The following is a 25722-nucleotide window of genomic DNA, read 5'->3' on the forward strand; positions in this document are numbered from 1 at the left end:
CAGGTGGGTACTTGACCTCCTTGAACCCCTTGAAAAATGGGAATAGCCAACCATGCTTCATCTCTCTCCCAGGGTGGAGGGGACCCTCCCAGGTTAGCGTGGGAGAGAGACCTGACACTAGCCAGCAATGCCCCCACCGACAGAGAGAGAGCTGGGACCCAGAGACAGAAGAGATGTGGGCAAGATCACACAGCAGACTAGAGGTAGATCTAGGTTTAAAGCCAGGTCTCTAGCTTCTAGGGCAGCACTGGGTCCCCTGCCTCAGTCTAAGTGATCTAGGTTCTTACAAAAAGAAGGGTTTTCCAGAGAGGCTCTAGGTGGCTCTGGGTCTTCTAGCGGGGAAAACAGCACGTGCATAGCAGGCTACAGGCCATCAGTCCTGCTGTACAAATTGCAGATTGGAAACAGAATTTCAGGACCTGTTCCCACACTAGCCAGAGAACCACTGTGTTAGCTGGAAGTCCTTCCTGGTGCCTGGTGTCACCATTACTCTTATCCACTTAAACCCGCTGGTGGTAGTTCTATCTTTGGCACCTAAACTCAGGCTTAGTCAACAAGAGATGTTTGCCTACCCATGGAGCACAAATTCTGTGCTGAACAGAAAAAGGCAACTTTCTTCCACCATGCAGGGAAAATCCATTTGGGTTGGATTTTTATGGGGTGGAAGACGGTTTCCAGAAAGAGAAGAAATCTGAAGACTGATTTGTTTCTTTTAATCACTAGACATCTCTGATCTACTAGGTGCTGACTGCATCACATAATACTTTCATGATTGCCAACGGCTTGTCCTCAATCAGAGTTTTCTGTCAGTGGGCACCAGGGGTCCTCTACTTCTTTGCTTTTGCTTTCTTTCCTTTATTTGCTTTGTGGAGCTTAAGGGATTCATCTTGGCCTGGCTGGCCAGTGATCGAGAGTGGGGAAGGGATAGGAGCCTTGAGGTTCAGAGTCTTCTTCTGTAGTTTCAGATCCAAAATATCAAAAGTTATCTGTATCTCATACTGCAGCAGCTCCTTCAGGCATTCTATCTGAACGTGAATGGCCTCACTGATGAGATTTTCCAACTCCTGGAAGAAACAGAGCATGGCTGGTGATTAGGGCTCTGGGGAAAGCTGAGGCCATCTGCAGATAGGGTCCCTCCCTGGGATCCAGTTCTGAACATATCAGCATCTTTTTCTGTGTTCTAGAATCTTCCATTTCTCCCACCAGCTCTCTTGGCTACCTTTCTCCACCCTACTCTGTGCTTTGAGGGGATGACTGATAAGGGCTGCCTCAACTGGCTACCTTGACTTCTGGCTTTAGGTTGAGTTCAGCCAATGGGAAGCAGTAGCTGGGAAGAGAATGAAGTCTCTCGTCTCACTCCGGATCTGCTCTGGGTTGGCCATGGCTCTGATCCTTTACCTACAGTCACACCCCCATACCCCATAGTCCTCTCCCACAGTTCTTATTTTAGGTTCCATTGACTTTCTTTCCTTCCCCCTTCAGGCCTTCCCCCCTAAGTCCTTGGGGAGTATTGTACTCCAAGAAGATGCATCGTATTGATCCTATGGTTTTCAGTGTCTCTAGTTCAGGCACATGACCAGGGGCACACAGTGGAGGAGACTCTAGTCCATGAGCTTCACCAGGCAGGGACCAGCAGCAAAGTAATGGGGGGCTGGCAGGTGAGCTGGGAGGGGCAGGGAAGGACAGCTGTGCAGAGAAGAGGAGGGGGAGGGAAGGCAGCCCCTCACATCTGTGGCCCATTCACACATTCTAGAGTAAGGCTTCTCAGGGTGGAGAGAGGCTGTTGCTTGAGTTCTTTTGGGTCCTTCCTTGCTAGACATCTTAATGCACTAAGATTTCAGGGCGGCCAATGTGCTATTTCTCTGGGAGACTTGACTTAACCTTAGGAGAATATAATTTGTTTTGTGGTTTTAATTTCTCTTTAGATTTATTCTCCATATTTTTTATATATTTAAAGGAATAGGGCCACTCACTCCTTGGCTGACAATTTAGAAACATTTTGGAACATATAGGCCCTGTGTCTCTACCTCCACTCCATCCCCAAACCCCCCAACAGATGCACACAGTTGTGTATACACATATGCACACACTTGTCTCTTGTGTTCACAGATGGTGTGGCAGTGGTGATACAAGTGCCTGAGTCTAGTTTAAAAAATGAATTTGGACTCTATCAGGCCCTTAAGAGTTTGGCTGCCCTGGGGACATGCTAATTACCATTTAGCAAAGAGCTGGTCATTGAGACTCTGGATCCTGGAGCCTCAGTGGTCTTAAGACTAGTCAAGGGGGCAGCCCGATTTCTTAGATCCATGCTAGACTTTCCTAGGTTGTTTCTGACTCACCAGCCCCACTCCTTTGCCTACCTCATGATATCATCCACCTTGGGCTATCCCCATTGTCTGCACCTTCCTTCATCATCTTCCCCCACCCCCAGGCCTTGATGGATGAAGGGCCCTGAGAGAATCTGTGGTTCAGAGCCTAGAGTCTTCTTTTTGTGGAATCGGTCACTGATGAATGTTGCAGTGGAAAGAACTTGGACTTTGGGGCCAGCTAGGCTTCAGTTCAAATGTAAACTCTACCACTTGATAGCTTGGTGACCTTGGGTGAGTTAATGAAATTCTCTGAGCCTCACTAGTCTCATTACTGAAATGGGGACATGAATTATACCTCTCAGAAATGTTTTGTGAAACATGCGCGCAAACCCTGTGGCCCCTGCTCAGTTGACTGTCCCCTTCTCCTCCATCCCACGTATGCAGAAAATGGAGTCCTTCCCAGCCTTGATGTTTTCTTGGTAGGGATGGGCATTTATATGTGGCAGGTGAGCATCCTCTCACCTCTCACAGGCACAGCCTTACCTCTCTCTTCAGAACCCGGCTGGGCTGCCCGGGCACCTCTGAGAACTTTCTCTGTAGCTTGTGATCCTGTTCCATGTGCAGTGCCTCCTTCAGGAGCAGCATATTGGTGCGTTTCTGCACCTCTGCCGTACTGAGCTCTGCCACCTGCTGCTCTAGCTGCCAGATATCTCTGTCCATGCCCTCGGCCAGAGGGAGGGGCTGGGGTGGCGCACACACTTCCAGGTGTGTGACGGTCAGGTTGACTTCCTGCTCCTGGCCCAGGACATACTGGTAGAGTTTGTAGTGGCGGATGAAGGTGTTGTGGAAGTAGTCACAGAGGGCCAGCAGGTGGGTGGTGTTGAACTGCCCCTGGTAATCTCGGAGTTTATTCCCCAGAATTGTCACAGCCTCAGTGATGGAGCAGCCTGTGGGCACAGAGGGGCCAGACATTGAGTGTGAACTGAGGTAAAGCTGCATCAATAGCTAATCAATACAGGTGCTGATCCCAGGCCCTATGACACCAGAGCCCACATCCTACCAGCTATTCTATATTACCATTTAGTAGTTCTTAAAAGCTATGGAGTGCATCATGTTCCGCTTTTGCCTTGGCTTCTAGGAAGCTCAGCACCAATTTTATGTAGTAACTTACATTTATCTCATTTTTTATAGGATTATCCCACTCCTTACCTATATTTTGACTTAACTCTCATCTTAAAGGTTTACCTCAGCTGTAATTTATATTGTTTTCATTTCAAACCCTTTGGAAAGGAGATGAAGATGTAAAAAAGGGATTCTAGTAAGTGTGGAGCATGAGATAACTTAGAGAAACAGATGTTCAGGAAACCATTATCCTGGAGATGTGTGTCATAGAGCTAGGCATATATTATTTCTACCATGCAAACTGTCTTCTCCCATCCTCTTTCATTCACTCCTTTTACCCACAACTCCAACAAAAGCTTGGGGTTGTGCTGTGGTCAAGGAGGCAGGACTCTTCACAGCATATGATTGAGTTTTACCAAAGGGGGTGGTTCAATAAAGGGTGATGGCTAAATGATGTGTGTGCCTTAGTGGATAGACATCAGGCAAAGAGAGAAGTTAGACGAAGGACAAAGAAAGAACATGCCCTGGTGTAAGGAGACCTGGGTCCTCACACAGACACCATCCCTGAAGTGCACTGTAAACTCAATCAAGTGTCTCTTGCTCCCTGACTTAGTATCTACATCTGTGGAATGAGAACTTGGGCCAGATGACCACCAAGTCACATGTTTTGGTGATTACACAGTTTTATCTGTTTAAGATAGAGACCAAGCACTGGATGCAGGAAGCCTGGCTTTCCTCCTGGAGTGGAGGCCTGAGCTGTATCTAGGTCCCCTTCCTTGTCTCTCTTGTATGATCCCCCCATGGGACCCTGGTAGAGTCTCCCACCTTCCCAGCCAGAGGGCTCCATGCTCCATAAGGAAGGATAGTATCAGTCTTGCCCACGTAGTTGTTTGTAAACTCTTCCACCCTCCCATTCCCATTCTATGTTCATTTTGGCTCCTCACTCTTGGCTCTGTGTGGGAATATTTACCTTAAATCTCCCCAGAGTACTGAGATGACAGGGCATCACTATCTTAGAAAAGTAGTAGTAGATGGAGCGCTACTTCACTTTGAGCCTCGTTATAATATGTTGGAAAGTGTCACTTGGATTTAGACTTCAGCTCCTCCTTGAAGAGGTGCTTCTCCACTGTGCAGAACTGAAGGTTAGTGGGCTATGTTTTCCTTTTTTTTCAAGGCCAATCAGATGGCTCAGAGCCCCAAGAGAATGCTTCTGTTTCAGAGTGGTGTAGAGGGAGGGTTTGGAGGCTTGGGACAGCTCCTACCCTTTCTAGCTATGACACTTCGACCTTCATTCCCACAGATGTAAAATGGGGAATAATTATATTTAGTTGCTAGGATTGTTATAGGATCGAATGGGATGATATGTCCAAGTGCCTTGCACAAACCCTGCTACAAGGTGGTAATAAATAAATACTATAGGATGAATTAAAAAAAAATAAATGCTGTAGGGAAAGAAGAGTTTGTTCTTGCCCTGTGAGAAAAGTCTCTCCTGGCCACATTTATATTTCCTTCCATCCATCTCTCTATCTATTCATCCACCCACCCATCCACCCATCCACCCATCCACCCACCTGTCCACCTATCCATCCAAACACTCATCCACCCATTCATCCAAGATTAATTTGTCAACTGTTACTGAGTGCCTATTAATTAATTACTAGGCACTATGCTAGATCTGGCAATACTACGATAAATAGATCCCTGGCCTTCAAGGTGTTCACAGGAGAGACACACAAGTAAATGTTACAGTACATGTGTAAAAAGAAACAGAATCAGGTGAAGAGGAATGTACAGTTGAGGATAGGGAATCCCCCTGAGAAGATAATGCATGAGCTACATCTGAGAGGTTTAATGGGACTGAGCCAGTAAAGAGGGAGGCGCTTCTTGGGTATAGCCTGAGTGAGAGCACTGGGGCAAGAAGCTGCATGGCATGGGTGGAGAACAAGACTGGGTTTGTTGTTGTTGGCACTCAAAGATGGAGGCAGAATATGGCAAGTGTTGAGTGGAGAAGTAGGTGGAAGACAGATGGGAGGGCCTTGAATGCTGTATTCAGAAGCCAGGAGTCTGCACTGTAAGCAGTGCAGGGTCTGCACTGTGTTGTAGACAGGTTGTACACATGGCTATGCTTGCCTTGAACTTGATCCCACTGATGGTCACGTGGTGCTGGTGCATGGCGTGGCCCTGTGCAGATGGGAGTTGCTGTGGCCTGAGAATGCTAGGTCAACAGGTGTGGGCAGGAGCAGGTTTGAGTGGCAGGACTGATTGTCAGATGTGGAGTGTGGTAGCAACCTACATGACTCCCAGGTGCTTACAGTATGACACTCGAAGAGTGGTGGGGCCACTAATAGAACATGATACAGGTAGGACACTCATCTCTGACATGACCACTGCCCTCAGAGAGCATCCAGTTTGTAGAAGAGGTGACAATTACACAAATGCTCAGTCCTCAGCACAAGGCTTTGTGCTCAGTAGGGCCAATGGGTAGCTAGTGAGTAAATGGACACATTCTGATGTTAAGTGCATGATGGAACTATTCATTTAACCATCCAACAGGTGTTAGGGGCCTTTCAGGTGTCAAGAGCTCTTTCAGGTTCCAGGGAGGCCATGAAGGGCTAAGGAGAAAACACACAGAGCATAACTCTGCTCAGGGCTATACAGGCTGGGTGGGCACAGAATAGGAACAAGTGATTTTGTCACGGAAGCCAGGGAGCAACTGTCTGAGGAGATGATGAAAGAGATGAGATGTCAGAGGAGTCACCGGGCAAAGAGAAGAAGGAACGAGTAAAGCAGGCAAGGGCAACATCATGTGCAAAGGCCCTGTGGATGGAGAAAGCATGGCGCATTTGAGGAACCAAAAGGCTGGAGGTGAGGGGTTGGCAAGCTAGAAGTCAGCTGGTGAGAGATGAGATTGAGTTCTAGATGAGGTTGGGAGGTGGGCAGTGGCCTGGTGGTGCTGGGCCTCCTAAGCCCCTATGGGAGGAATTTGGTCTTCGGCCTGAGTGGTGTTAAAACAATGACCCTTTCACAACATGAGTCAGATCATGGTCTTCCTCTGTGTAAAACCTGCCTTTCCCCCCTCCCTCTGCTCCTGCCTGGCATGCTGGCATTCCCCTATTTTTCCACCATACCCTGCATACCCTTGTGCCAGGACTTGGTCTAGGATGCCCCCTTGCTGGCCATGGACATACTCTTACTCCCAGGGGGTGCCACCTTCTCACAGACACCTCCCAAACCACCCCCTCCCACCCCCTCCTGCCCATAATTTTGTTATTTACCGTAAGAAGTAAAAGTCGAAAGTTAAGTTTACTGAAAACAATTAAAAAAAATTAATTTTGTAAATTTTTTTCGTTAAAGAAATGGCAATTTTGAATGACATTTTAAGATTTAATTGCATTCCCCCTCTGGGAAAAATCAGTGAGGGAGACAAAACACGAGAGACTCCTAACTCTGGGAAACGAATAAGGGGTAGTGGAAGGGGAGGTGTGCGGGGGGATGGGGTGACTGGGTGACGGGCACTGAGGGGGACACTTGACGGGATGAGCATTGGGTGTTATGCTATATGTTGGCAAATCGAACTCCAATAAAAAATATACAATAAATAAATAAATAAATAAATAAATAAATAAATAAATAAAGTTTTAATTGCATTGCTATTATCATTATGTACCTATATAAATTGCTTCTTTGATTATGTAATTTGACAATTACAATTTACATAATAAATAAAATACATTAAAATTATTTAGAATTACAGGTGTAACATTAAGTTGGATGCTGATAGCTTTTTATTTAAAAATTTTTAAAGGGCAGCCCAGGTGGCTCAGCGGTTTAGCACCTGCCTTCGGCCCAGGGCGTGATCCTGGAGACCCGGGATCGAGACCCACATCAGGCTTCCTGGATGGAGCCTGCTTCTCTCTCTGCCTGTGTCTCTGCCTCTTTCTCTGTGTCTCTCCTAAATAAATAAATAAAAATATCAAAAAAAGATTTAAAGATTATTACTGAGAGAGAGAGAGCGCGCGCGCATGTGTGTGTGTGTGTGTGTGTGTGTGTGCATGGTGGGGATGGGGAGGGCAGAGGGATGGAAGGTAGGGGCTTGCGTGGGGATCAGGACTGGATCAGGATGCTGGGGAGCCGGGAGCCATGGAGGGCTTCCTACAAAGAGAGCATTGGAGCCCAGAATGGAAGAACAGAGATTGGCAGGAGATGGTGGAAAAGGGCACTCCCAGAGAAGGGACTGCAGGGATATAGGCTGGAAGTGGGGTACAGTGTGGCCATGTACATAATCCACATGGCTCAGAGTTTCTGGGAGGAAAAGCTGGAGTCTGGGGGACTCACCTGAGGGAACAAAAGGGCTTGGTGTCTTCAGTTTGCAAAGGGGAAGCTTGTATATGTCATGTGAAAGAGCTAGACTTCAAAACACAAGTTGGGCTCTTTAACCAGAATTCACGGACCCCAAGGAAATCCAAGGATGGGCCTTGGGACTGATCGACACCTGAAATTACATCCAGAATTTCACATGACTTTTTCCCCCCCATGGGGAGTGTGTGCATAGAAAGAATCATCACATTTCTGGAAGGAAATACAGAACTCTGACCGAGAGCTGCAGAGTCACTCAGAGTTCCTAAGCCGAGAAGGGAGGGGTCAGATGGGCATTTCAGAGAAATGGTGGTGGTGTGTGGAGGATGGCAAGGATGATCAGTAAAGGAATCTCAGAGTCTGGGGGACCAGGGTGAGGTCATTGATTTCTGGTAATCAAAGCTGGACCGTAGGTTGGTGTAGGGGCGATTGTGTGTGAAACTCGTGAGGCGAATCATTTCATCTTCTCTGGGCCCCGTGGAGCTGAATGAACATAGTGGCAAGTGCCCTGTCCTTCCTCCAGCCTGGCCTGGCATAGCACAGGGCTGGGATCACCTGCATCCTCCAGATGTGGGCAGCCACAACTGCCTGGTTTGTCAAGGCCGGCCCTTGGTCTTCTAGGTTCGGCTCCTGGTGGCATGCACAGAGCCCAGGTTTGAATCAAGAAGTCTGAGGGCCCAGTCATGCTGAGCGACCTCAGCAAATGTTGGCAAGTGCTCCCAGCTGCCTGTCATCCCGACAGGTGCTCTGTTATGGGCATGAGCTGTGGCCTTAGCCTCAGGGTCATAAAGCCCAAGGATGGACTTCATCCAGGGTCACCGGAGAAGGAGTGCCTGGGTTGGATTCTAACTTCCAGGCCCAAGACTCTTTTGACCAGCTCTGGTTTTCAGCAAAGATCATCCCAAGCTGGCTCGTGAGACACACTTTCTTGGCACTCAGACCATTGTGTATTTGCTGCAGGTTGAGAAGGTTCCAATGACTCAGAAAGCCAAGGATTAAGTCTCAGAGAGAAGCCTCTGGCTGCCGGGGGGACAGATCTGTACGTGCAGGTTGCTCTTCAATAACAGGGAGTGGCCTTCATTTGCATTGGCTGCTGGGAACTTCCTGAAGACGGTCCCCAAACCCCTGGAGCCCAGCACCTGCACGGAACGCAGGAATGGAGGAGGGCCACGGGGAGGGAGAGAGCGGGGGTGGGGTGACAACACCAGATGCTCCAGAGTCAGGGCAAAAAGGCACTGGGCTTGGACCAGGCACTCTGGCTTCCTGCCTCCCGCTGCCCCTCCTATGTGGGGTCGGGGGCTGGGTGAGAGCAGGGGAGATGTGCCATGTCCCGGAAGGGCTGGGAACAGTGAAGAGGTGCTGCTCCTCCTGGGTGGGAGTGAGGGGGAGGATCCAGGTGCCACCAGAGCCCCCTGACAAACCAGTTTGGTTGCCCCTGCCTTGGCGTGAAGGGGAGGAACCAAGTCAGGCTGCAGCCTGGCTGGCTTAACTTCCTAGCACCTGCCAGGGCTGGCCTGGGCTGGTGGGAAGCAGACAGAAGCATAGGACCCATGTCTTCACCACCATCCTGCATCCCGAACGCTGTCCCCTGCCCATCTTTCTGCTTAGGGGAAGGTTCTGCCAAACTCATATACACCAAGGTGCTGACGATAGGGACAGCTCAGAACCCAGGGTGTGCTTGCCTTCAGGCAGCAGAGGATTCTTGTTTGGGATGCTCCCACTGGGCCCCACGTGCCCTGGGTCATCTCAGGCTCCACCCAACCCCTCCTAGCTCTGTGAGGCAGGTGTACGCATTTTACCCATGACAGAAACTGAGGCTCAAGGAGTCCAGGGATTTGCTTAAGGACACATAGGTTGTGGTATGGGGAAGCCAGAACTCAAACCCCAACCTGACCCAACCATCCACTTCCAGGTAGCTGTGGGTTCTCTCTCTAGACTCTTGGAGGTGGACATTGGAAGGGGCCACCAATCCAGTTGGTCATGGTTTTCCAAAGGATGTTCTGCAATTGGTATCACATAGAAATGAATGTTCTGTAGCCAGAGACGTTGAATATATATTGAATCAAAAGAAATTAAACAGAGCCCTTAGTATGCCAGTGGGCTCGGCGAATGGCCAAAAAGGGTTGAGCGTATGCAATATTTCTCAAATTTATTTGAGGCAATTAGTTTCTCAGACCAAGAAGCATATTTCGGCAACTATTGAACTAGTCTAATCCTCTCACACTAGAGATGGGAAACTGAGGCCCTTTTCTGCCTCTGTGAATCTGACTGCTCTAGATACCTCATGCAAGTGGAATCTAAGGTAGGAATGGAGGAGGGCCATGAGGAGGGTGGCCTTTTGTGGCTGGCTTATGTCACTTAGTGTAATGTCCTCAAAAGTCATCCAGAATTTCCCCTCTTTGTCAGGCCGAGTAATATTTCATTTTGTGCATACATCTCATTTTGTTTATCTGTTCATCTGCTGACAGACTTGTTAACCCATATGAATGGGCTGCTTCTGCCTTTTGGCTATTGTGAACAATGCCACCATGAACATGGATGTACACTTATCTGTTTAAATCCCTGTTTTCAGTTCTTGGGGGGTTTATACCCAGAAGTGGCATTGCTAAGTCACATGGCAATGCTATGTTTAGTTTTTGGAGGAAATTCCCTACTAGTCTCCTGCCCACTAGGTGTTTTGTTTTTGATTTTAAGATAAACCAGTAACCACATTAAAGAAAAAAACCTACCCCAATAGCAGAATTATAAAGATTTTGTTGGTCTTTTAAAGATTTCCTGTGTTCACTATCCTGGGACTCAAAGGGCAAAGACAGGGCCACATATTTTAGATTGTCATTGGCTTTCGCCGAAGCTCTTCTCTTTGCCCAAAATGTTCCCCTCATCCGCTTAGCACATGCACCCCCCCATTGTTTCTCACCCCTATTCCTTGAGAAGTTTTTTTTTCATTGAAAAGGAAGTGTTTTTATTTTGCTTAAGTTTTTATTTTAATTCCAGTTAGTTAATACACAGTGTTCTATTATTTCAGGTGTACAATATAGTGATTCAACACTTCCATACAACACCTAGTTCTCATCACAAGGGCCCTCCTTAATCCCTATCATCTATTTCACCCAACTCCTGACCTACCACCTCATGGTAACCACCAGTTTGTTCTTTATAGTTAAACTATATGCAAACTTAAGAAGTTTGCATGCCTGATGCTAAAGTGTTTTGGCAGGAAGAACAGATGATCTTCTGGGACCAGAAGATCTCAAGGTTAATGACATTTACTGTGTGATAATTTGCAAGTTACCAAACCTCTCTGAACCTCAGCTGCATCATTGTGAAATAGGTACAGAGTACCCAACCACCTGCAATTGCTGTGAACATTAGAGAGATGTTCTGTGAGTATAGCTCAGTGCATAGGGACAGCTGAGTGGATGTCCCATCTTCTCCATCCTAGCATGCCTTGGCCATGTTTGCAGAATAGCTGAGTAAGTGGGGTCTATTAGCTGATTCATGGAGGAGGCTTTGGAGAACAGAACAGAAGTCTTCAGGCAGAAGGCTCAAAGAGACCCATTTCAGTTCAGCAGCAGGAAGAACTTTCTAGAAACAAGAGATTTATTAGCAGAGCAGTCTAGTCTTGAGCAGGCATTTGGCTGGTGAGAGGATTATCGAATAATATGTGTGTGGTGGTTTAGTGGGGTTTGAATCAGGTGATCTCTTGGGTCCCTCTTTGATTCTAAGAAGTTATGATGATTTCCAACAGGCTGACAATCTTCCATAGCCACATCTAAGGATGCTGTGGGCACCTCGTGGCCAGCTTTGCAGCCATCTCAAATTTAGCAAAGAGAGTCTTGACTTTGGATCTTCATCATCATCCTGTCCTCATTCCTGAGTTACAAATGACTAAGTAATCCCACGGTCTTAGGGACATGGGACTGTACCTAGACTAAAAATAAGCTATTTCATACTCATGTATTATCCTCTTTGATGTTGGGGGACTCCAAGACTGACCAGCATGTCCAGCTGACCCAGGGAAGGACAGGGGAAGTTAGAGGCAGAGCATGAGGTCACTCTAAAGGGCCAGAGGTCAGGTTTGAGGGCAGTGGTACCACCTGCCCACACACAGGTGGCACATCTAGGCCAGAACACATTAGCCAAAGGACACAGCTCCTCTTCTCAGTCAGGTCTGTGCCACCCACCACATTGGAGCCATCCTGCTGGGGGTCAGGATCCCAGGCACAGGCTGTAACTCCAGGTGACCTAGTTAGGAGCCCTGCCTCCAGGTGTTCCACACCTGGTTCTTCCAGGGACTCAGCTCTTCCTACATGCCAGCAGTCTCATTCCACTCACTGTGGGGTGCTTTCCCAGGCTTCATGCCTCTCAGACTCTCAGGTGCTCTGTGTACAGATCCCTTTGGTCAAGATGGAAGGTCACATGGCAGGGCATGTGCCCTGCTGTCAGACAGACCTGGGTTCAAATCCAAACTCCATCTACTGGAGGTGTGACCTGGGCCAAGTTCCTTCAACTTTGGACCTCAATTCCTTCATCATTAAAATAATGACTATGATGCAAGATCACAGTGAGGATTATAGATGCTACGTGCGAAAATACCAGAATCACAGAGTCCTCACTGAACCTCCCTCTGCAGGATGTGTGTTCTTTGGGGAAGGTTGGGGAAGGTTTCTATGGCACAGTCTTGGTTTCTAGCCTACTAACTGGCACAATCTCATCTGGAGAGCTGTGACTCAGTGTTACAAGCTGAATTAACATAGTGTCCCCCATAATTCATATGTTGAAGATCTAACCTCCTGTTCTTCTGGATGGGACTGTACTTGGAAATGGAGTCTTTAAAGAGATAATTTAGGTTAAATGAGGTCATGTGGGGGCCTAATCCAATATGACTGGTGTCCTTACAAAAAGAGGAAATTAGGACAAAGACACGCAAGAAAGGCTGTGTGAGGTGCACAGGGAGAAGGTGGCTGTCTGCAAGCCAAGGAGGGAGGCCTCAGAAGAAACCAACCCTGCTGATACCTCCATCTTGGGATTTCTTGTCTCTGGAACTGGGAGAAAATAAATGTCTGCTGTTGAAACTGCCCAGTCTGTGGTACTTTATGATGGCCTCAGCAGACTGATACACTCACAGAGGTATCTCTGAGATTGCAATTGCCCATTTGCCCCAAGAAGTGCTCTCTCAAGATTTCAATCAATGGCCTTTGTGGAAGCTTCCACTCTCCAGCAACAAAGAAGTTGTAGTCAAATTTCCCTCCTCAGGGTTTAGTGGGAGAGGCATTGGACTCAGTCCTCCCTGGAGAAGGCTGCTGGAGAAGCTACTTTCCAAGAATAGTGATGGTACATTTTCTCTTGGCTTGGGCTGGTCCTGAATTGCTGGTGGCTCCCTGATGTGGGGTGGGGTACTCAGGGGCTGGTGGAGTAAACCCTGGGCATGGCCATTAGTGTTCTGGCAGGAAAAACTGGCACAGGGTAGCTTGGGGGGAAGTAATGCCTCCTGGCAGCCCCAGGCTGCTGGGGGACAGATAGCATGGTTGCGTTTTATCCCATGGCTGCCTAGATGACATTTTCTGGCAAATCAGGAGTGGCCATGGATGGAACTACAAATACAGTGCCATGACCCACTGGGCATTCACCTGATTAGCACATCATGCCTTCACCAACTGACCATCAAGGCCCACTTCCTCACAGCCCCAGGATATGTGGCCAAGCCAGAAGGAAAAATGTTCTTCTAGCCCACATGTCTAGGGAAAGCATCAGACACAAAGCCTGAGGCAAGAGAGGCTGTTCCCCTCCCACCCCTCACCTGCTGCAATGAGCCAGTCAGAGACAGGATGCACAGGGCCTTCTGGGTACCCTAAATCTCTTCTACTCCCAGATGTGAAGTTGGAGACCTCAGGGTTCCCATATGCCCTAACACCTCTCTCCTCTCCTCTCCCAGACCCTCAACAGGGTGTGCAAAATCTGCCCACTTCCTGCAATTTCCACCAGGACAGAGCTGGCAGCTTATTGTTTCTCTGTGCTGTGTCTGGTGACTTCACTCCAGGCTCTATGAAGATAGCAGGACGGGATCTGCCCCGGGCTTCCTGCAGACTGGCAGAAGGGGTGAGGTCGACAGGACTCTCGTCTGGCCTGGGGTTGAGACCAGAATATCCTGGTGAACCATTTGCCAGGACAGAATCAGCTTATGTTTTTGAATAAAGAGCAGCTCTTTCCCTCCTGGTATAAAGGCCTGATTGGGCCAGGAGATAAGCTGGGCTGGCAGCTGTCCTGTCAAAGCTCTGAATCACTGTTATATAAACATGAGCCTCCTTAAATACCATCTGCCAGCTTTGTTATCTAGTATGCAAACAGAACTCAACCATCCCTAGCCCCAGATTAACAGCAACAACAACAACAACAACAACAACAACAACAGCAACAAGAAATCCCTGGAGAAGCTCCCTTCTAAGAAGACCAACAGTCCACCTATGGACACTAGCCCTGAAACAGAAGCTTGCACGTGAGCTGGCCAACCAGTGGGATCCCATTGTCTGCATCCTGCACCCCACCACCTGTGATAGGTGGGATGTGTACCCCAGAGCAGGGGCAGGGTGGTCTGTGAGATGGGAAGGGCTACAACTCTTTTGGGACCTGACCTGCTGTCTTGCCAGCTCTTCCTGCCCAGATCCTCTAACAAGGGTAGGAATACCTGCCTTCTCCCTTGTGCTGTTGGGCAATGGCACTTCCTCACATGTATGCCCAGGGCAGGTCATGGGCATGGGGTGGCTCCATGAGGGGCCAGGCTCAAAGTTGTCTGGACCTCCATTCTGCTGGCCTGTGATTTGAATACATCTGCAGTCTTGCCTACAAAGAGGGAAAGACAAGAAATTGTGCAGATGGCGAGCCCTCTGAAGGGCAGCACACAGCAGCTTATAGTCCTGGACTGCCAGCACCTTCCGTTCATCCCACCTTACTTCCATGTGTACAGGGGAGCTAACATTTGTTAAACATTTACTATGTGCCTGTCACCACACTGTACATTTTGCAGGCCCTGTCTCATTTAATCCTCCCAGCTGCACTAGGAATTGGAACTATTATGCCCACTATTTTAGAGCTGAGGAAATGAAGGTGCAGAGAGGTACAGTAACATTTCTGACCTCACGCAGTAATTAGAGGAGGTAGGTTTTGAACCCAAATCTTCTGACTGCAGAATTTGGTGCTAATCGCTCTGCTATGCTGCCTCTAACATCACATGGATGTGTAACACTCAACGAAGTCACCCTAATCTTCTCTCTGTATATAGGACCTATCATTTCCAGGAGCACCAAGAATCAATTCATCCATCCATCCATTCCTTCATGCAGCCCTACTGTATGCTACATGCTGTGCTTGGCAGGGGGTTACAAATAGTGGGAGAAAAATTGAAATTAAGGATCTAGATTTTCTTGTTGTCTAGCCATGGCACTTTGGGGGAAGAGTTTAGATCTGAATAGAGAAGGAAAGGGGGCACTCACATGGACACAGGGGTTGAGAAACATGAACAAGACAGCCACTGCTAGCGGCGGGTGGGTGGGGGAGTGCTTGCATGCATGTGGGTGCCCAGAGAGGATGCAGGTCCAGAAATCCAGTTGTGAATGGATGGGACTGTACTTGGAAATGGAGTCTTTAAAGAGATAATTGTGAAGTACAGAGGGCCTTGGGAAGTTGCACCATGGCTGGGAGAGAGTGGGCCAAACCTGGGCCTGACGTGGGAGGCTCTGAGATTGGCTCTGGGTGGCAAAGTCTGGGGACCTAGAGGATGAGCGGATGGCATAGGGTATGGGAGTGTGAGAAGACCCTGGGCTCTGAGATCAGTGCAGGGGGGACATTTCAGAGGTGGTTGGCAGGATGAACAGAAAGAACATTTGGAAACACCCTCCAGCAGATGGAGCTGATGTCAGGTGCCCCTTTGTCACTGGACACTGGATCAGTTAGCCCCCACTAGGATTGGGCCCCAGGTAAGGAGAGGAGTTTAACCCAGAGCTGGTAGGTACAGGAAGGAGCAAAGGGTATATGAGCCTGTGGTCTAGACCTGGGTAGTGTGTCTCAGGCAATACCAGGTGGGAGAGAAAGAAAAGATCAAGGTTGGGTCAGGAACTGGGTAGAATGGAAACAGAACTAAGTAAGCAAAGGCAGGGGTTTGGGAACAAAGCCAAGAGGAACAAACCAGGCACCCTCAATGAACAGTGCTGAAGCGCTGCCTCCTACTGTAGAGGTAAGACCTACATTTGTGGATGGACAGTGGAGACCATGGGAGTGCCTGGAACCCCTGAAGAACTGGGCCAGCTAACTGCACCTCCACAGGGCTTTCCACGTACCAGTCACTGTGCCACGTGCTTTACATAAATGAACTCATCTATCTTGAACGATCTCAGGAAGTTGGTGCCATTCCTGTCCTCGTCTTGTACTAAGAGTGATCTGAAGCACAGAGAGGTTAAGGGACTCTCACAAGGTCATACAGCAGGAAATGGCAGAACCAGGACTTGAACCAGAGCTCCAGGAATGTTGAGGACCAGTCTAGCCAGACACTGGGGTTGACTGTAGAGTGAGGAGGAAAAGCCTAGGGAAGAAGGAGGCTTCAGCTGAAATTCTATCCCCTATCTCAGGGTACTCATGAACTTGGTCATGCTCTTGCAAGTGCCCCTGTACTAGATTTCTGGAAAGCAGCGTGGGCTTGGCTGCCATGGAGATGCCATCTGGGCCAGCCTGACCATCTTCAGGAGCAACAGGCATCATCCCGAATAGCACCCTGGGGGGCCCAAGGTCAGCAGGACCTTGCTCAGGTTCTAGTGTGGCTCTATATGCATGGGCGCTCTCACTGCACCCCCATTGTATACTCTCTGCAAACCACAGCCAGCCTGGTATTGCTCTCAAGAGTCGGCTCTCACAAGTCAGTTACCTGGGGGTGGAGCGAGGAACAATCTTGTCTGCCTCCCCACTTGTGGAAGCATCCCCACTTCCCAGACAAGTCTGCCAATTTCCTTTAGCTCCTGGGCCTGCCTCTGGCTGTAGTGCCAGCCCCGTTGCTCTCAGCTTATTGTCCTGCCCCACTCCCTGTGTTGCAGAGTCAGCTGGCTTAGTGCTGGCATCTGAAGAGAAAGGCCTCGGATGGTCTCTGCTGCCCTTGGAGGGAACTGAAGCTGCTTGTGTACATTTGGAGGCTGATCCCTACTGAGCACTGCCTCAAAGTGCATGCAGCCACATCTGATCATGCCATCTCTGAATCACATCACTCTCAAGTCTCAAGTGTGTGAGGTCCCCTCCTAAGAATAATAGCTAGCTCTCGCTGGGTATTTATTAGGCACCAAATACCATGCTATGTACTTTACATATGTTACCTCATTTAATCCTTAAAGCAATCCCATGGAGTGAGTGAGTGCTCTTGCTTTTTCCATTTTCTAGATGTGTAACCAGAGGCTCAGAGGTGATGTGACTTGCCCAGAACCATACATCCAGTAAGGGACCGAACTAGGATTGGAACGTTCCCTTTGAATGTTGAGCCTCCTGTTGAAATCTGTCTTCAGTGAGTCAAATTTCAGACATGAGGAGCCCACCCAAGAGCTTGTTCCTACTCAGTGTTTGTACCGACTATGTTTCTTAAATTTTGAGATGATTTAAAGGTAAGAGGAAGAATTTGTAAGCTGGAGAAGCCAGGATCAAGATTTAAAAGATGTCAGGAGGAAAGAAAGATTGGGCCAACACTGACAAGATGGAATCAGTGGGGATGATTGTGAAGTCTTGTGTGTATGCTCAAAATTGGCATTGCACAAGGGTAGGATGGGAAAAAATGATTCCCATGTGAGATTGCCTGCTCAATATAAATCAATGTGACTTTGATGTTGATAAAGTATATGCACCCATAGGCTATATAAATAGGAGCATCATCAACAGGACAGAGAAAGTGATAAAATCCCTGATCACTTCACTGATCAAATTGCAGCCTGTTTCATGTTTTGATTTGGATGACATACTTTAAGAATGCTATTGACAAACACAGTATGCCCAGAGAAGGGCAACAAGAAAGAGGGCAGTGGTGGGGAGGTAGGGGAAGAGGGTCTATGGAAATGATGCCATACTGAGAATGACAAAAGTAACTGGGTATGTCTAGTCTAAATGCAAAGTCATGATAGTCAAATTACATAAATCTCATGAAATATCTGTGGGGCCTGCATTCTGGTTCTAGAGGATAGACTTTAAGCATTCTAGTAAAAAGTACAGAAGGCAGTTACAGCTAGGTATAAATAGGAACTTCCAAATAACAGGCATGGTTGTACAAAGGAAGAATTGCCTTGGAAGGAAGGAGCACCCTGTTGCTTGGAGGGTGTCGGCGGAGGCTGGAAGAACCTTGTTGGCTGGTTGAAGGAGCTCCCTGCAGTAGAGGAAATTAAGTTTCTAGATCACTCAGATCTGGGTCATCTTCCAACTGCAAAGTTTTAGAAGTCCATAAAGTATAGGTTGGCTGTGTTGGCAAGTTATGTGATAACCAGAAATGCTGAAAACTCCAGTATGATCTAATCTCTGGGGTTTGAAGTTGGGTTTGCATCATCATTGACTGTTTTTCACGGGCTCAGCCTGTGGAAGGCTCTGATGGAAACTTGAAAGAGCCCGAGTTCCCACCTGCTTGGGGCTGACATTCTTTTTCCCGCTCGTCAGTGTTTGTTCTGGCCATGAGCCACTGCAGAGCTCAGCCCATAGGGCTGAACTCTGGTACCTGTGCATTGCTGTGAGCAGCAGGGAGCGGGACCCAGAGGGATGCCAGGAAAGCCCCAGGGGTGAGGGCTGGCTTGGGGAGGGGGGCTGAGGCTAGGCTAGGATGAAGTTTCCCAAGTATCTCTGAAGCCAGCTCAGGAGCAATGCCATATCTGGCTCAAGACTTCAGAGTTGGATCACTGGTTTGGAGGAGAGAAGTGGAAGGAAGGGCACATGAGCAGCGTAAGAAATAAAAAGAGGCTGATCCATGAGTACATAAAATGTGAGATTCGGTGCCAGCCACTAAATGGCTTGAAGCAGAGTGATGGGGATTTTATTTGTGTCTGAAGAAAATCACTGTGCAGTTCAGTGGAAGGATGTAAAAGTACAAGATTTGAAAGCAGAAAGAGGTGGGTTAGAAATGGTGGTAGACAAGTTGCTAGTGAAAAGTTGTGAGATTAGGGAGGGACATTGAGGTACTCCTGATAGGATTGGTTGTTGAGCTCTGGGTGCATAAGGAATGAGGACATTATATATGAGGGACAAGGCACTGTGTATTCTATTTGCTTGGCAGCTGTTGGAGACCTTGGTCAGAATTCCAGAGGAGGACCCCAAATGTGTCACATGTTTAAAAAAATGTACTTAAACACTTCAAAATAAAGAAATACAGAAAAGTTTCAAAAAGAGTACATAATCAAGGCAGTGTGTGGTATTGGCAAAAGAATAGACAAATAAATGGGGCAGACAGAGAGAGAACCCAGAAATAGACCCACACTAATATGGGTGACTGGCCTTTGACAGAGGAGCAAAAGCAATACAATGGAGCCAAGATATTCTTTTCAACAAATGGTTTTGGAACAGCTGGACATCCACATGCAAAAAAATGGGATCTAGATACAGACCTCACACCCTTCATAATAGTTAAATGAAATGGATCACAGATTTAAATCTAAAATAAAATATAATTAAACTTCTAGAAGACAGAATATAAAAAAACCTGGATCACCTTGGGTTTGGTGACGAGTTTTTAGACGCAATAGAAAGACATGGCCCATGAAAGAAGAACTGATAATTTGGACTTCTTTAAAATTTAAATTTTCTGTTCTGAAAAAGACATCGTTGGGAAAATGGGAAGACAAGCCACAGACTGGGAGAAAATATTTGCCAAAGACACACTTGATAAGGGACTGTTATCCAACAGAGTCCAAGAACTCTTAACATTCGACAAAAATAAAACACCCTTCTTGAAAAATGGGTAAAAATCCTAACAGACACCTCACCAAAGACTTCTCTCTTTCTCTCTCTCATATATATATATATAAATAAGCATATGAAAAGATGATCCACATCATATATCTTCAGGAAAATGCAAGATACCACTACATATCTATTAGAATGGCCAAAATCCAGAACACTGACAACACCAAATGCTGGTTAGGGGAGCAATAGGAACTTTCATTCATTGCTGGTGAGAATGACACAGCTACTTTGGAAGACAGTTTGGCAGTCTCCAACAACACTAAACATATTCTTACCTTATGATCAAGCAATCTCATTACTTGTTTTTTATGCAAAGGAGTTGAAAACTTATGTTCACATAAAAACCTACACACAGATATTTATTGCAGCTTTTAATTGCCAAAATGAGCAAGCAACCAAGATACCCTTCAGTAGGAGAATGGATACATAAACTGATTTATCCAGACAATGCAATATTATTCAGTGCTAAAAAGAAATGGACTGTCAAACCATGTAAAGACATGAAGGAAATTTAAATGTGTGTTACTAAGTGAAAGAAGCCAATATGAAAAGACTCTATGGTTTCAACTATATGACATTCTGGAAAAGGTAAAAGTATGGAGATGGTAAAAAGTCGTGGTTGAGGGGTTGGTGGAGAAGGAGGAATGAATAGATGGATCTCAGAGTATTTCTAGGGCAGTGAAACTACTCTTTGTGATACTTTAATGGTGGATACATGACATTATACATTTATTGAAATCTGTAGAATGCACAATGAACCCTAATATAAACTATGAACTTTGAGTGATAATGATGTATCAATTTAAATTAATCAATTGTGACAAATGTCCTCCTCTGGTGGGGTATGTTGGTAGTGGAGGAGGTTGTGCATGTGGGGCAGGGTTTCTGTGGGAAATCTGTATCTTCTGCTCCATTTTGTGTGAGCCCAAATCTATGCAAAGAAATACTCTACTAAAAAAATAGCTAACGAAACCATTAAACTCATACAAGAGAACAATAGGAAACCTCCTTGATATTGGTCATGACCATGATTTTTTGGATATAGCACCTAAAGTACAAGCAACAAAAGCAAAAAGTCCAAGTGGGAATACATCAGAATAAAAAGCTTCTGCACAGTGAAAGAAATTATCAAGAAAATGAAAAGGCATCTTACAAAATAGGAGAAAATATTTGTAGAGCACATATTCTGATAAGGTGTTAATATAAAGAACTCATACAACTCAATAGCAAAACCCCAAATAATCTAATCAAGATGGGCAATGGACCTAAATAGACAATTTCCTAGAGAAGACATTCAGATGCCCAACAAGTCCATGAAAATAGCCTCCATATAACTCATCACCAGGGGAATGTAAATCAAAACCACAATGAGATACCACCTCACACCTGTTAGAATGGCTGGTATCAAAAAGACAAGAAATAAACTTGGCGAGGATGTGGAGAAAAGGGAACCTTCATGTGATGTCTGTGGGAATGCAAACTGGTGCAGCCACTGTGGAGGACAGTCTGGAGGCTCCTCAAAAAATTAAAAATAGAACTATCATACGATCCAGAAATTCCACTTCTAAGCATATATGCAAAGGAAATGAAATCGCTGTCTTGAAGAGGTACCTGTACCCACTTGTTCGCTCCAGCATTATTCACAGCAGTCCAGCCAAGACAGGTAAACAACCTATGGTCCATAGAAGGATGAATGGATAAAAGAACTATATTTTTTAGCCATAAAAATATTACTCATACATAAAAAAGGAAACTCTACTTTTTGCAACAGCATGGATAAGCCATAAGGGCATCAAGCCATATACTGTATGATCTCACATGTGGAATTAAAAAAAAAAAACCGAACTCATGGAAATGCAACAGACTGGTAGTTGCCAGAGGTGGGTAGGCAAAATGGATGAAGGTGTTCAAATAGTACACACTTCCAGTTACGAGATAAACAAGTCCTGGTGTTAATGTACAGCACGGTGACAACTGTGTTGTATATTTGAAAGTTGGTAAAAGAGTAGATCTTAAAAGTTCTCACCACAAGAAAAAAATTGTAACTATGTGAGGTGATGGATGTTAACTAAACTTAGCTTGGTAATCATTTTGCAGTATGTACATATATCACATTATTATGTTGCATACCTTAAACTTACACAATGTTATATGTCAATTATATCTCAATAAAACTGGAAAAACAGTGCAAAGAAATTTTTCCCAAACTACTTAAAGAATAAACAGCCCACAAGATGCCCCATCATCTCAGCTTGCCTTCAGATATGTTACCTAACAGAGGGCATTCATAACCACAGTCATCAGAACTGGGAGCTCACCCCTGACACACCACTACTGCTTAATCTCTAGACCTCATTCAAGTCTTCCCAGTTGTCCCTTATATACACCCTTCATAGCAAAAAAGACCCAAACTGAGGCCATGTGTCATGTTTGTGGCCACATCTTCTCAGTGTCTTTCAGTTTAAAACAACTCCTCTGTCTTACCTTGGCTCTCAGGTCCTTAATGATTTTGAGGGACTTTGTTCAGTGCCATTAATTTAATACTTTCTTGTGATTAGGTCAGGTTCTGAGTTTTTGCTAGAACCATCACTGAAGGATGCTGTGTTCTCCTTTTGCGCTCTACCAGGTGGAACGTGATTCTCCATATGTACTTTTACTGATGACGTTGACTTGGGTCATTGGATGGAGGAGCTGTCTGCCAGGCTCCCTCACACAGAAGTATTCTTTTCTCCTTCATGATCAGTAAGAATGTTGCGGGAAGGGAGTATGCAAATACCCAGTTTCTCATCAAGCATTCACCTACTGGTTTTAGCACTTATTGATGATCCTTGGCTGAATATTACTATAATGGTAGCCAAAGAGGGGCTGTTCCATATTTTTGTTTAACGAATGAATCTGCAGCTCACAGCCCAAGGGGTGGATGGGTGTGGTTACATTCTCTTGTGCCATGGAATCACAGGGAGAGATGCTCTTCCTCTTATGAAGCCAGGGCAGGGGTGGGAGAGATGCTCCCTCTATAAACTCACTTGACTGCCTTTCCCCCTTCCCTGCCAGCAACCTGATGCCTGTAAAGGATTCCTCCAAGATATTCAGCAGATCAAAACCTGATACGTGGTGGTTTATGTATACAATGGAATATTCCTCAGCCATTAGAAATGACAAATACCCACCATTTGCTTCGATGTGGATGGACCTGGAGGGTATTATGCTGAGTGAAGTAAGTCAATCGGAGAAGGACAAACATTATATGGTCTCGTTCATTTGGGGAATATAAATAAGAGTGAAAGGGAATAGAGGGGAAGGGAGAAGAAATGGGTAGGAAATATCAGAAAGGGAGACAGAACATGGAAGACTCCTAACTCTGGGAAATGAACTAGGGGTGGTAGAAGGGGAGGAGGGCGGCGGGTGGGGGTGACTGGGTGGCGGGCACTGAGGGGGGCACTTGACGGGATGAGCACTGGGTGTTATTCTCTATGTTGGCAAATTGAACACCAATAAAAAATAAATCTATAAAAAAAAAAACCTGATACGTGGAACAATTTTCAGTCTTTCAGGAATGCAATGGGGAGTCAACGAAGGGATTTAAACAAAGGAGTGACATGTTTATGCCGAGTAAAAACAAAACTAAACAAAACAAAAATTATTTTCACTAAAATAAAATCCGACTCCACTCTGACCCTACTTTCAGGCAGCTGCTCCAGAGTTATTGATCTGATAGTGAAAGTCATACTAAAGTGTAAATGACTGACCAAGAGACAAACACCCAGGCTGCTGTGTGAACAGCTTGGAGTAGTGGAAAATTTTCAGCCAGTGAGATGAATATAAAGCCTCAGCAAGGACATTCAGTTTGCTTCACTTCTCAGAAACCTAGACAGAAACCTGTTTATGAGCATGTGAGGATGATAAATGTCAGAGAAAGAAAGAAAGGGGCTTCTAGCTCCTCAGAGGACTCCTGAGGCTGCAGACTGCAGGGAGGATCCTATACCCCCCATTCCCCAGCAAGCCTCGCTGGTTCCTGCCGCAGATGCCCCATACCTTTGGTTTCCTTGAGCAGCTCTTCTGTGAACTTGACCACCTCGGCCACTTCCACCCACGGGAAGCCTTTGCCCACGGCAAAAATGATGCTTTCATAGAGGGTATCCAGCAGAATGCTTCGGCGGGAGTCTCTCACTTCATCAAACTCCTCCCAGTTCAACAGTCTCCGTAGGTGCTCCCTACCTTTTGGTTTCTGCAGGGCATGATATGAGGGATGGAGAATGAGATTGAGGAATCAAGATGCCATCCTCACTGGGCAAACCACTGGGGTCTTCACAGAGCTTCCCATCGTCCTGAAGAGTGACCAGGACCATGGGTATGCTTGGGCAGAATTATGCCTTCCCTTTCTGGGAATGTACTCTTCTTTCTAGCACCAGTTCTGAGAGTTCTCATGCTAGCCACTGGAGCTTCAGGTTTATATGACTCCAGCAGGCTTCAAGTCCGGACTATGGTCCCTCCTTCCTCTTCCCTAAAAAAAATTTTGACTTCCCTCTGAATCTATTCTTAACTAATTGCCCAAGTTATTAAGCTGATAATGAAATTCATACTAAAGCGTAAATGACTACAAAGACGCTTGGTGAGGCTATGCTCTCGGAGAAGAAATATGTCTTACTTGTTGAAAATTCAGGCACCTTAGCAGACCAGGGGGGTACACTTGATCAGAATCCTATATATAAGAACCCAATTCACTTGAGAGTTTGGTCCTTCCAGAAAGGTTCTTATAGGTCGTCAACAGATGTAGGAGAAGCAAGTGCCTTTTAAGGAGGGGCTAATATAAGGTGGGCAGAAGTGGATACCCACCAAAAATGGGAGTGTTGCTTCTCTGGGGTAAGAGGAGGCTTTGGCTGGGGGAACTCCTGTAGGGGAATTGATGGCAGAACTGCTTCCTGGGGGAGGTCCAGGGCCCAGTCCTCATACTGCAAAGACTCCTCTCTCACCATCTGACCCAAGCAGCCCTTCCCTGCAGTGCTCACGGATCTCCAGGTTGGTGTCTGATGGGACAACTGGTTGAGAGATCTGGATCAACTGGTGAAAACAAGGTCCCAGTGTGGGGAGGGAGACCCCACCAGGAAAGCCTCGCCTGTTGCCCACCCTCCCATCAACTCGTGGCTGCAGGCCAGAAGCGGATCCGTGCACATAGTTACATGGGGTCCTCTTGCCTGAGCTCTATAGCAGTGCCCTGACACTCCTCTGAGGACAGCCCTGTTCTGGAAGGAGCTTTCCCAAGCTCTAGGCCCTGTTGTTGGGTCTTGATTACTCCACAGACACCTCCTTTGTTCATGCCTTTCAGCTCAGAACTGGCTCTTAGAAAACAACAAAATCTGCCCCCTCCCTGCTTTAAAGCAACAACCTCCCTCCCCACTCCCCACAACCTCATACTCACAACCATATACACTGGCATACAACCCCAAAGGGTTCACAGGGCCTTGAGGCTCCTTGGTGAGGGGTGGCACCCCATGGTGACCAGCCCCAGGGACCTCCCTGGCCCTCCTCAGAATGGAGGCAGGCACAAAGCCTCTGTGCCAGGCTCTGTTTCTGTAGGCTGGGAAAACAACCTCCGAGCTCCAAATGCTGATAAACCTTTGGCCTGGCATTCCAGCTGGCACACACCCATTGTGGGCCTCACAGGAGGTGTGCTGGGGAAGGAGTCATGTCCAAGGTGTCTTTCTGGAGGAAGCACCATCGAGGGGCCACTTCTCACACACACCTCACTATTATACCAATCAGAACAAATTCCTTTTAAAAGCCATGTTTTCTCTTCACCTCAAATTGGAAGACTTTTTTTACTCCCTGGGGTGTTAAGAGTGCCATGGCCACTGCATCCAGTTGCTAGGAGACCCAGCCAGGACTGACTCAAAGTTTCTGGGACTCTGGGGGTGAGTGTGCCAGCTTTGTGAGGTCATGAAGGCCTGCTTCAAGGTGGCTTTTTCCAGGC

The 25722-nt window shown here is 46.8% G+C and overlaps 1 protein-coding gene across 3 annotated transcripts; it reads right to left on the reverse strand.

Annotated features, from left to right (window-relative positions):
- Positions 1 to 692: 692 nt before the first annotated feature.
- C24H8orf74 (chromosome 24 C8orf74 homolog) lies at positions 693 to 25691 on the reverse strand. Of its 3 annotated transcripts, none has more exons than XM_072796073.1 (4): positions 25551 to 25691; positions 23787 to 23979; positions 2853 to 3256; positions 693 to 1064 (listed from the first exon to the last, which is right to left on the reverse strand). In XM_072796073.1, exons 1-4 carry the CDS (start codon positions 25596 to 25598, stop codon positions 828 to 830), a joined length of 882 nt encoding a protein of 293 aa, XP_072652174.1. In that variant the 5' UTR covers positions 25599 to 25691; the 3' UTR covers positions 693 to 827. The 3 variants fall into 3 exon arrangements, with proteins under 3 accessions (XP_072652174.1, XP_072652175.1, XP_072652176.1); XM_072796074.1 differs by lacking the exon at positions 25551 to 25691 and adding an exon at positions 25171 to 25297; XM_072796075.1 differs by lacking the exon at positions 25551 to 25691 and adding an exon at positions 24725 to 24969.
- Between the last annotated feature and the right edge of the window lie 31 nt (positions 25692 to 25722).

Source organism: Canis lupus, chromosome 24 (assembly GCF_048164855.1).
Source record: "Canis lupus baileyi chromosome 24, mCanLup2.hap1, whole genome shotgun sequence".
Taxonomy (NCBI): domain Eukaryota; kingdom Metazoa; phylum Chordata; class Mammalia; order Carnivora; family Canidae; genus Canis; species Canis lupus.

What these genes read in the sequence shown, in the direction of transcription:
- C24H8orf74 (XM_072796073.1), bottom strand. Translation starts at nt 25,598, where the DNA reads ATGGCACTCTTAACACCCCAGGGAGTAAAAAAAGTCTTCCAATTTGAG. An exon ending in AAAAAGTCTTCCAATTTGAG is followed by an intron (nt 23,980 to 25,550) that starts GTGAAGAGAAAA and finishes CATGCCCTGCAG; the next exon opens with AAACCAAAAGGTAGGGAGCA. An exon ending in GCCGGGTTCTGAAGAGAGAG is followed by an intron (nt 1,065 to 2,852) that starts GTAAGGCTGTGC and finishes TGTTTCTTCCAG; the next exon opens with GAGTTGGAAAATCTCATCAG.